Source organism: Emys orbicularis, chromosome 1, assembly GCF_028017835.1.
Source record: "Emys orbicularis isolate rEmyOrb1 chromosome 1, rEmyOrb1.hap1, whole genome shotgun sequence".
Classification (NCBI taxonomy): Eukaryota; Metazoa; Chordata; order Testudines; family Emydidae; genus Emys; species Emys orbicularis.
Window position 1 is genome coordinate 7,955,637 of NC_088683.1, and position 12,398 is coordinate 7,968,034.

Here is a 12,398-nt window from a genome sequence, read left to right on the forward strand (position 1 = left end):
CAGAGCCACTGTACTCAACAGCAGACTGGTGGGGGAACGATGGTGGTGGAAGGAAGAGCAGGAAGGATTGAGTCGCCGTCCATAGCATGATGTGATCCTGTGCTCCATTCCATTCGAGCTAGGAGTGAGAGAGCCTGAACACACTGTCAGCAGCTGATCTAGAAGAGATTGGACAGGCCCCGTCAGATCTGCGGAGAACTTCCGCCAGAGGAAGTCGGCGAGTGCTGGAGCCGGTGGTTTGTTTCAGACACAGAAGGGATGGCCTTACCCATACCTTTCAATCAACAGGGTTACGAGCAGATTTCCGGGAGAGCGGGCTGCTTTGACCTCTTCTGTCCATGGAGACGCATGCAGGATGCTAGGAATGGCTCAGAGTCCTTGACTGAGGTCAGTAGGTGAACTCCTTTCATTTCTTTCCTAGCATGGCCAATTTAGCTGCTGGAGAGACGAGGCGGTTGTGTGTCAGTCACCAGAAGCCATCCATAGCAACTGGCTAGAGGTTGTTGGCACCAAGAATGTAGGGCTCTCTCACAGCAGCCAGCTGGTGCCATGGGCGCCAGGTTTGTATAATTTTTTGTGGTGCCCAAAACGGGTCCAAGCAGAGTTGTCCTGTCCATAGGACAGACCAAGGCAACCGCCCCAGGCCCCACGCTTTGGGGGGCCCCATGCTTCAGGGGGACGCGGGGTCCAGGGCAGCCTGGCGCCAGCAGCAGCGATTGACCCGGCCCCGGGGTTTGGGGGGAAGGGGTGAAGTGGGGGTGGAGCAGGGGCGGGGCAGTCTGGTGCCAGGTTGCTCACTGCTGCCGGCACCAGGCCCCCCGCTAACTCCCCAGGCCACCCTGGACCCCGTGTCCCCCTGAAGCATGGGGCCCCCCCAAAGCGCAGAGACTGGGGTGGTTGCCTCATCCGTCCTACGGATGGGATGTCTCTGAAAATATAAGCCCAAACATTGGTGGAGCCGGGCCCATGTTCCTGAATATTGCTGGAGCAAGGGCACCTCAAGCCCATATAACCCACCGCCTATGTCTGGTGCTGAATGTACATCAGAAGCTATGGGATAGGGTTAGCATAGATGTCTGATCCGCATCTTTGGACTGGGAACTTGAAGCAGGCTACGGCCCAGGAAAGTTGGTCACCGTGGGCACGTATGGTGAAGGGAGGCTGCGGGCACAGAGGTAGAAGCTACTCACTAGGTGACATTCCCTGGCAGCCTGAATGCAGGGTGAGTGGCATTGATTGCCATGTTCGAGTGTATCCGGAAGGTAGGCAGGTGTCAAGGCTATGCCAAGAGCCAGGGAATGGCAAGCGATGGCTGAATGACACAGGCCTCTAGCCTACCTCCAAATGCAGCTCAAGGGGTGAATCAGAGTCAAGCATCCATCGGGGCATGTCCAGTTCGGCCATTGCCCCAACTCCACTATACAGGAGCTGGTTAAATGCTTCCAGGACACTAGAGCAGCACTCACAGAGCTCAGCGAGTCAGGCCTGTGCTGAATCTAGCAACTGATGCAGAACACTGACTCCCAGCTGGGACATTTTGCTGTTCCCTTCAACTACATGCAAAGAAGCTGAAACACCTTTCAGGGGATCTCACAAGAAACCAGCCTGTTCTCCCCAAAGCCCAATGGCTCAAGCAGACCACAGCCACGAGTCCCTCTGACCAGTCTCCAGCTTGCATTTGGGACACTTTGGAAAGCTCACCGGCTGGCTCCCTGATCTTCTGCAAAGAGGGAAACTCCTGAAGGACAAAAATACACACAAAAGGGACCACCACCACCGATTCTGAAAGGCCTATGCCAGCCATGGAGACATTGAAACTCGGTGTTCCTCAAACCAAATGTTCTATTTTTTAAAGGCACAAGGCGAACAGATGAGGCACATGCAGAAGGCAAACCTTGCTCTAGGAGAGAATGCAGATAGCGCTCTCAAGTGGCAATAGTCAAGAGGAACCAGTGGGCAAACAAACCAACATTCATACAATTGCGGGATCGCAAGCAGCTATTTAGCTCAAGTAATCCATCCATCTGGCTAGCGTAGGAGCTTTCCCAACAGTACGTTCGTTATCCAGTCTTCAGTAAAAGACATGAGCAGTGGGAGGCCAACAGGTCTCTGCTAGGAAATGCTTCCTGATATTTCCTTTACTCCTAGTTGTAACTCCCTTTGCATCATCCCACATTCCTCTTAATCACTGGTGTTCACGCTCCCTGTATTTATAGATGCTTATAATCAAAGCACCCAGGGTGCATTTACAGAGGCAGTACCACTGCAACCTCAGGGCATACCGGTGAGGATGGTGGCTTTATAATCCCAGCTCGGAGTCGACAGGATTCTTGTCAGCAGAGGTATCGCAGGCCTGCACTGTCTCTGGCTCTGGCGCTGCCAGGACAAGTGAAGATTGGAGGTGCAACCCCACTCCAGGCAGATTTCATACCACCCGGGATTGGAAACCTGAGCTCTATGTATATCTTTCATTATAAAGACTAATCACTCCAGCCTCATAAAATTTGTTGGGTTTCTAAACTCTTTTTTTAGTGTATCTGGCACTTCCTGCAACTGACATTCCCAGAAGGAAGTGCAGTAATTCCAGCTACATCCCCTTCAAATCTATGGAGATCTTCTTGCTGCTTCTGCATCTAATGTAACAGATGGTTTTTGCAATGCAACACACTTCCCCTCCCACACTGGAGAGGCAGAACTGCATGGCAAATTGGATTATCGTTTTGTCTTCCTGACCCCATTCCTAACTTCTCTAGGAAGTCATTTTAGGTCTATACACTCACTGGCCTAGCCACTTGACCCATAGGTTGCACTCTAGTTGATCAGTTATAAGGAATTTACAATGAGGTCTACCTTCCATTGGCATCCCCCAACAAGCGATGGTACTCTCAAGTGCAATTTAATTTGTTTAGATTCAGGAATTTCACAAGTCACATGACGGAAATGTGGACTCAGGACTTGGAAGCTGTTACTAATCTCACCCTGCTCCACTCAAACCCTCACATTGCAGTAGTGTCCAAAGGCCTCAATCAGAAACCAGTTTAGTTCCAGCTCATTACAAGAGCTCAGTTGTTTTTCTACAGACATTACCAAAAACTCCACTTTTGGGTCATGAACAAGCAAATTTAATATGTCAAAAAAATTCAACACCTTTATGATCAACCAGAGACAATTAAATTACAATGAAATGACCAACTCAATGAGAACTATAGGCCCAAGACACTAATTGTTCAGCAGTTGTAATAGACGTCTAAAGTATTGTTATCTGTAATGCTTGCCTTGCTGTAAAATAAGCATCTTCCCTCTAAAACAAGCCAGACCTGAGAGGTTTGGAAAAGGGAAAACTTCATTCATGAATAAAAGTGCTTGTTCGCCATAACAATTACACTGCAGCTAGGAAGATAAATAAAATAGCCATCGTTTTATCTATTTATACCGTATTGTGTCCCGTGATTTCAGAAACAAAACAATACAAACAAAAGCCTTTAAAAAAGTACGTCATAACAGCAGTTACTTTTTTTCTTCTGAATTTAAAGCTACATCTCATGTCTCTTACCCATTTGCCAGCTGAAGACACTGCAGTGAATTAACTTTCAAATGATTTTGAGTAAATATTTGTCGTCACGTTTGCATTATCAGTTCATACAAGAAATATATGGTGGCAGGAGTGAGAAAAGGACTGAACAGGATAATAGGAGAATGCATTGCATTGTAGACGTGGTAAGGATTTAAATAGATCTGTAGTGTAATCCTGAGAGGTGCACCACAGTTTAAGAAATGGACTCAGCCATTGGTGGTTTATGTGACCACATGCTCCTTTCTCCTCCATTACAAACACTTGTTGCATCTTGTTTTGACTAAGCTCTTTAGTGGAGGGACTGTCCTAGCATGTTTGTATAACCCCTGGCACAATGGGGCCCTGCTCTTGGTGGGACAACCTGGCCGGCCCTACTGTAATACAAATACTGAGTAGAACAAGGCAGCTGCTAAACCATGCATTTCAACCATGGCTGCTTAGGATAGGGCTGAAATAAATAGCGTTTCCCATTGAAAATAGAGGGGGGAATTCAGGTAGACCGGTAAGTGGAATAAACCCAGCACACACATACCTTATCAAAACACCAGACAAACGAAGACAATCACAACTATTGGAAAATGTAAAGGATTTTCTCCAGAATTCAACCACGGGCATATTTCCCTGGAGAGCTAAAAGCAGTTCCACTGGCTTTTTTAGAATAAGCAAGCGACGTCCCCTGGTCGATGTGAATTTAGCTAATGAAACCACAAGAAGCAGATCTGCAAGGGAAAGGCTATGGAAAAATCTTTGCAAATATTGTGTCTCGAGCATTGTCCAATGCCATACGCACTCGATACGTGTCCCTGCCCCAACGAGCTTACAATCTAGTTCAGACACGACACAACAAAGGGTAACAGACGAGATGAAGGGGGTCCATTAACAGATTGTGATGAACAGGCGTGAGCCCAAGGCAGGTGGAAATGTTTAATACACATTTGACATAGGGCTCTCCTGCCCTGCACAAAGCCCAGATTACATTGGCACATCCAACATAACTACTGTGAGGCATGTTTAATAGGGCCCTGGCTTCGTAGAAAACCAGAAACTCCAAGGACAAGTATGTATTTTGAAGCTAAAAACTGTGTTTCACCTGCTGACCAAGCAATTGGAATCCTAGTACTGGTTACTGAATGGCTGTGCTAGCTTCTGAATTCAGGACATTTCCTTTTATGTTTAATATGTTTCAGATTCAGTTTTCAGGAAAAACGTACAGACCTCTTCATTTCTCCTTACATTTAGAGGAACTTATTGAAAGAGCATTGGTTATGTCCTTTAGCTGTAAAATTGGAATGACTGACACACTGTGCCTGTAAGTTAATACTTTTATATCCACCCACCCTTCAAATCCACTTTCCCCAAAGCCTTCCTGTATAGATGATCTCACTGTTGAGGTCTCAGCTTTCTAACTTTGGCACTGTTGTGTCCACATTGTCCTTGGCCAATTTAAATTGCAAACACCTTGGAACCACTCCCCTATTCCCCCAATTCACATTTTATAAAGTACTTGGCATGATCTATGTACATATAATGCATTAGGTATTTTCCTAGAAGAGCTCACTTAACATCCATTCTAATAAGATGAAGAAACCTGCTCATTTGCTTGCTCACATTACCAACACATTTAGGGCATAATTTGAATTTACAGCATAATTCGAATTTACAGTTTTGGTTGAAACACCCTTTACTAAAATCTGCCAGAGCACTTTGTGGAGAATGTGGCAAATAGTGCCATCTAGTGTTGGCCAGAGTCAAGTTTCACAAACCTTATCTGCAAATGGGCCTACAACCAAAGAAACCAATTTATACTAGTTTAATTAGGTTCTTTTACTGCACCCATCACAATGGTACAGTACAGCTATTTTTAACAAACTGCCTGACTTATAATAACCTTGTTACATCAAACACTGCGGTCAGACACTCTGCATATGCAATGGGACGTTTTTCTACCAGAGCATCTCCTATAGAAAACACCTGGACTGGTTTTGAAGGCAGAATCTTGGGCAGTCTGGTTAACAGCTGCTGTTGAATCTCAGGGGCTGGAGGTTTAAAAGACGGGAGGCACTGGAGATGCTGCCTATGAGAGCGAGACCTTACTGATCAAGTACCAGTCAAGTGTCAAGGTATATACATCTTTTATTTAAAAAAGTTTACAGTTCTTTAATTATACACAACTATTTGAGAGGTTATATTCTTAGAGAAGAGGCATTTGTCATGGTGACAAGCATGCCCACTACATCATCACAATGCAAGAAAAAAGGAAAAAAAGAAAAGAAAAGAAAAAAGCTTAGACTCAAATGAAGGGATACTTTATCTCTTCAAGTATCACACAACAGGTATCAAATACAGTCAGTAAAATAATGGCCATTTCTCATGCTGCACACGCTCCTGCTAAAGTGCCAGCGGAATTCAGATGAGCAAAAAGAAGCAAAAGAAAAACAAACCAACAGCCCTGCCCTCTCCGTGGTGTGGTATAGATCTGACATCAAAGGTGCAGGGTGGGGGTGGAGGGTGTCCTTGCATACCTGAGAGCTACCACTTACATCAGAATGCCCTGTGATTAGTCTTGCTGGGAGGGGAAAAAAAGCCAGGGCAACCCAACTGCAGCACAGGTTACAGCATTTCTCATCCCTTATGGGGAAAAATGGGACTCCATCTCCCTGGTTTGTGTGCACTGCAGGCAGATAATGTGGGGGTGGTGATCAAACATGGATAAGAGAGATTACAGAAGTGACAATGTAGGTAGTATTCCCATAAACCTAAGTGGCCAATTTGAACATCAGAGGTAACAGAAATAGCATTTAACTTCCATTTCCCCCCCTCTGACTGAGGGTTTACACATTACCAGTTAATTTACAAAGCATTATTCCACTCAGTTCATATCGAGATGCCACTCGCTTAAGATTAGCTTTCGCCAAGACTCCCCTCCTTAATTTTTTAAGTCTAAAATTGTCATGATGGAAAGTCAAATGAACCAAGAAAATACACTTGGAAACCTCAAGGAGAGTTGAAAACACGCCTGATGAAATTCAAGATTAACCTAGTTGGCAACGTAGGTAGCTTCTTGAGACACTTCTGCGGATCTGGGGCAGCTTTGATATTTCTCAATTTGTATAGGTCACACAAAGCTCAAGAACAAGGTGACAAGCTATCAGACGTGAAGCCAAAGAGCCTACTTCCATAACAACGAGAATAGGTTACTAACAAGCTTTCATATTCAGGGATTCATTGAGAGCACGAATCTACATACAGTGGATCAATCGTAGTCATGTTGGAGTAGGCTTGTTAATTTCCACCTGGCTGATGCTTTGAGATTCAGTCATCTGAACAGGGAAGAGAATGGCAGTGGTTCTTTCAGAAAAAGAACATTAGCATTTCAAAAGAAACTGGAACTGAAAAAAAAAAAAAAAACCTGGGCATCCTGCTTCAAAACGATTCCACTTTTCTCTTCCAGACTAGGGGTGTGTAGTTTATTTACAGACGGTTCTTGTTTGAGATGGGGAGGGAGGTGAAAGATGGGAGAAAGGGCAGAATGAGGCAATAAGCAGCTGTTCCAGTCTAGAAAGAAGGGAAATCCATTCGCATTTATTCCCTACAAGAGTTTTACACTAGGCCATATTCCTTTGAACTGCAGGTGTTTTGACAATTTACCGTAGGCTTCCTTTCCTGCTGTAATCACTACAGGGGAGAATGATCAAACATGAAATATACCAAGAAGATGATCTTTTCGACATGCTGCAGGCAATGCTAGAGATTTCATGTGTAAAGCTCCATTAATATCCAAGGAAACATCTTGCTGGAGAAGTTCCAGATCTATACCCACCAATACCTTGCTTCCGCTGCCTGTATGCACAAAGTAACGTACAGAGGAAGCAGAGCAACTTGGACAACTAATAGAAGCCAAACTGCATCTTCACAACCTAGAAAATCAATGCGGTAAAACGTGCGCTTACGTTTCCAGGAGTCTACCTTAGATTTGCAGCTCTAATTGTAATTCTTTTGGAAGCTTAGGGCAGGACACCTTTTTATTAGAAAACTGGCTTCTTCAAGTGAGAGAGATGCATGGAAGTGTTCACTGTGTTAAACCTGGTCATTGACTAGACTGGGGGAAGAGTAATACAGTTACCTGGAAAAAAAATTAGAGGTAATTAGAACACTATTTTTTATACAATATTGAAAAAATACAAAATTTTTATTGTTTTGTTGTTTTTAAACTGATATCACCACCCAGCACTTAGACTACCCCTAAATAGCACCTACAGTTAAAGGTTATAGCACAAGCAAACTGCTAGTTCAGCAGGTAAGCAAGTTAAACAGTGCCAACACAGTTCTGCCCCCCCTCCCCAAAGTAATGAGAAAACAGCGTGCTAGATAAGAGTTAAAGTACACCATTACATGTTAAATAGTTAATACTACCCTTCCAACAAGCCACAAATGCTAGATAGAGAACTTCAGCACAGTAACTAACCACAGTCCTACATCACTGCTTTTTAAAAAAAGAAAAAAAAAGGAAAGAAAAGAAAAAGAAAAACCTTTTGCTTCATGCCCGTAATTAACATAAAATAAGGAAACCCTTTGTATGTTATTTTTATTAAGGAAAATCATGCTAAAGCAAAATTGTACTTCATATAGCTTTTTCCAAAACAAAAAAACAGAGGAAAAAGAAACGGATTGTGCTTTATGGATTAAAAAAGGATTGTATCTTTCAACCCCATCAACTCAAAACTTGGTGGCATTCCTAAAAGAAAAACATTTGTGGGACAATGAAAAAAAAAGTGTTTACTCAATCCAGTCTGTCATTCAAAATTCTCTGTTCAAGAGTCACTCAGCGTGGGTTGAATTCCACATACTATCCTGAAGGTTTCACCAAAAAAATATTAAAGTATCTGTCTGTCTATCCAAACCCCTCAGAAAACCCTAAGAATACAGCAAGTAACATTCAGATTTAAAAATCCATCTTAGTTAGGATTTCAAATGCACAATTATCCAAATTCAAGTATCACTGGCAACCCAGGTAGGCGTTTACTGTATTAGGTTCTCTTACCATTAAATAAAAATAAAAAACTTAGTATGTTGAAATACACCAGAAGAAATCAAATTTTTCATTCAGAAGAATTCTTGAAAATATTTTTCGCTTGTTTCCCCAATTTATGGTTTTTATTTTTATTAATCTCAAATATTCTTAGAGGATTTTTCTTTGTTAAACTTTAGTTTGGTCTGTTGTACACACAAGCAGATGGCTACCAAGCTGCTGCAGAAGGGAAAACAGAAAAACAAAAATGGGAAAGAGAATGTGCCAACGGATTCATGGACTATGGCCAATGGGCCAATCTTCATGGGTCTGAAGCTCTCAGCAAGGCTAGTCCATCTGGTCAGAGAACCCTCTTTTAGGAGATAGAGAGAGTTTGCAAGGTGTTTGATCATACTTCAAGCAAGAAGGAAAGCTTGAAGCTATTACAGGGTAGCAGTTTCAAAACTATGACAAAGAGTTTGCCTTTGTATGTGCTCCAGGTAAATTAAAGCACTGTTCATATAGCATTGTGTTTTTCCCCCCCGAAAAAAGGGAACAGCTCATAATCCAGACCAAGAAAATGAGTAAAGTCCAGATGAAGGCTTTCCAAAGTCCCAAAAGCAAATAGATGAGTGGTTGTAGGTCCCTACAGTTCAGAGGGTGGGCAGAAGTCCAATATAAAAGTGTACTTAAAATCCAAGTCATTTTTTTAAGCTTCGATGCTCTGAATAACTCCGTGCACTTTTTAAATGCAACTCCACATAAACTATGATAGCGAGTTTGACCTGAAGGAGCACTTTTTATTTCAATGTCTGATCTAAAAATGTTCTTACATTATCCCCTAGACTTTTTACTTTGAGAAAGCTCTGTTCCATCTTATCATCCAAGGTGGTAGCTGTGGAACCACTGATAACAAGGAAATCTCTAAGTCCCTACCTATCAGAGCAGCTGTTTGAGTTGACAGTTCAGTAGCACACAAGCTGACTTGGCCAAATGGAATTATGAATGCATGCATTCGGGCTGCATATTGCTACCAAAATGGAATGTGGGAATATGCTATATACCTTGGGTTTGAGAAATGACCAAGAAATCAAGATCTAAAGGGTGATATATATATCAATGCTATTATTCATAAAAACCTTGTTTAGTAATAAAAAAAATTGCTTTGTTTAAATATGAATATTATAGTCTGCTTCTCATGGTTAGGAAATAATAGTCTCTCTGAAAAGCAGGTTGCTTCTTCTACTACAATTCCATATCCTGGGCCTCATCTTCCGAGAAGTCAGACATGGAGCTCTCTGATGAGCTGTCCCCGGTACCTTCTTCCTGTTCTTTTAGTGCTTCTTCTGTTGCATATTTCTGAATGTATTCTGTATGTGAGGAAAGAAAAGGGTACAATCAGCATATGTTCAACTCTCACAGCCGTTTATAAAAATGGGTTGGTACTGAGCATGGCTGAATAAGAAATTAATGTGACAGCCGGTGGGATAGTGCCATATATGGACAATAAAACATAATGATTATATAAATTAACATAGGGATTGCCATATCGGTTTAGACCAAAGGTCAATCTCGTCTGACCACAGCCATATTAGAGGCATCAAAGGCAAGACCCTTGGATAATGCATGAAGTCCTGAGGCATATATGTTGATAAACACACACATTGTTAGGATACTGAACACTAGACTTGGAGTTAGAAACAGCCAGTACCCTTTCTACTTCTGCACATACACCAGTTTAAAAGCCTCATGTTCAGAACCCATTTGCTATAAAAATGGAAAGTCATCCCATATTAAAGGTGATCAAATGAGAAAATCCAACCTAGAGCTCAGCCTTCCCCCCCCCTCCAAACCCCCCCCCCCCACCAAAACATATTGTCATGAAACCCGAGATAAGAGCTGGCCCACAATGCCATTAGGGTCACAACAGGTTAGGCTGTGAAAATTCACGGTCATAGTGAATCCAGGTCTCCTGGAAAAGAAGAAAAATCTGGGATATTCTACAAGGGCTATACTTGGTCATCGGGCAGGAAGGCTGAGAGCTACTGTACTGGTCTGTCCTGCTGACCTATAATACAGTATCTTGAATACTTCGTTTTCATATTATGTATCAGCAATTGCTGTTAGTAGCACAGTGTGGCTGTGCCATTGTGAACGGGAGGCAATGCAGTGCGCGCAGTACCAAGGGGAAAGGAGAATCGGAGACCCTCTCAAGATACAACCCACATTATGGAAAAGTTTTGAACACTGCTTTATGGAATTAGAGACTGATGATACTGGCATAACTTCCAGAGAAGGAAAGAGATGAGAGGAGATGAAGACGGTTGGAGAAAAAGCTGGAATACAGATTTACTGCTTTTAACCTAATGCAAACCTGTGTTCCCTAGAATAAAACCGCAACAACCCACCTCTCTATCCCCCAAGAGAGGGGCCTTGCACTATGCTTTAGTATCAGACAAGGGCAGTCATAGTAGCAGAGAAAAAATTCTAGAGGGCGCTCCCCAGGAACTCCCAGCTATCAATTTCCAGACGTTTAATTCTAGGAGCTCTAAACACAAGCACCCCAGCCAATCTCAGCTACTGCAGTGGTTCCTAGAAAGAGATGAGGTTTCAAAGCCAAGACCCAAACCATGCAAGGCTCTAGTTAGCTAGATCAACCCCTTGAATTACAACCAAAAGCAATTAAGGAGCCAGCACAGGTCACAAAACTGGTTTAATAGGATTCTGGAAGGCAAATGCATTTTGTGCAAGCTGTGGCGTTTGCAATTTTCTAGTGTCGCTCCATGCAGAATGCACAGTAGTAATCCAGTTTAAATCCAGTTTAGGAGCAGGATTACTGAGACTATGTCCAGATTTGAGGGTCACAATCATCTTACTACATGTGCCTACAGAGGAGGATCTTGGCTGACGCTACCTGACCTTCCAAGAGCAGCCATGTCCCGAATTTGCAAACCTCCTGAAAAAGGGTGTACATGCGGGGATCATTCCTCCAACCCAGTATCTTTGGGTAGATCTTCACTGCAAAGAAAAACCTGTGGCACTGAGTCTCAGGCAGCAGGGCTAAAAATAGCAGCGTAGATGTTCCCGCTTGGGCTGCAGCCTGAGATAAGGGGGTAGGGTCCTGGAATCCAGCCTCCCACCTGAGCATATAATTAATGGAGATATCCCATCTCCTAGAACTGGAAGGGACCTTGAAAGGTCATCAAGTCCAGCCCCCTGCCTTCACTAGCAGGACCAAGTACTGATTTTGCCCCAGATCCCCAAGTGGCCCCCTCAAGAATTGAACTCACAACCCTGGGTTTAGCAGGCCAATGCTCAAACCACTGAGCTATCCCTCCCCCCCATGACTGCCTACACTGCTATTTTTAGCCCTGCAGCCTGACCCCACAAGCCAGAGTCAATTGACCCATAGTCCGAGACCTGGTGTTGTGGGTTTTTCTTTGCAGTATTAACAGACTGTCTTGTCTGGATTGAACTTCAGCCAGCTTGCTCTCAAATCCTATTCTCAACTAGGCACTGGGAAAACATGCCACACCATCTAGGTGAACAGGTTATGTAACCTGAGCTATCTAAGTCTGGTACATCCCTCTAGTTTGGGACCGAGGTACATGAGCAAGGTGAGGTGAGCATTTCTTATGCTGTACCTGCTCCGTGGTTAGATTTCAGTTGCTAATCTGGCAGTTTTCACAGGACGGACATGAGCAGAAGGCAAGATGGTTTGCTTCTAAAGCCCCCAAACAGATTTTTTTAAAGCAGCAGCCATTCCTTTATGCTTAATGATGTCTAGCTCCCACAATAGAAGGTGTTAATGAATTC

At 43.4% G+C, this 12,398-nt stretch overlaps 1 protein-coding gene across 2 annotated transcripts in view; it reads right to left on the minus strand.

Moving 5' to 3' along the window:
- Nucleotides 1-5,689: 5,689 nt before the first annotated feature.
- UBE2H (ubiquitin conjugating enzyme E2 H) overlaps nucleotides 5,690-12,398 on the minus strand; it is a 71,876-nt gene continuing 65,167 nt past the window's right edge. The window contains exons 7-8 of one of the 2 annotated variants that reach the window (XR_010561398.1): nucleotides 8,616-9,952; nucleotides 5,690-7,697 (exon numbers count right to left, since the gene is read on the minus strand). Coding sequence is in view for 1 of the 2 variants with exons in the window: in XM_065404473.1 (XP_065260545.1) it covers nucleotides 9,828-9,952 (125 nt within the window). In the remaining variant the exon portion in view is untranslated. Of the gene's footprint in view, nucleotides 9,953-12,398 lie in introns of both variants that reach the window. The other variant, XM_065404473.1, reaches the window with a different exon arrangement.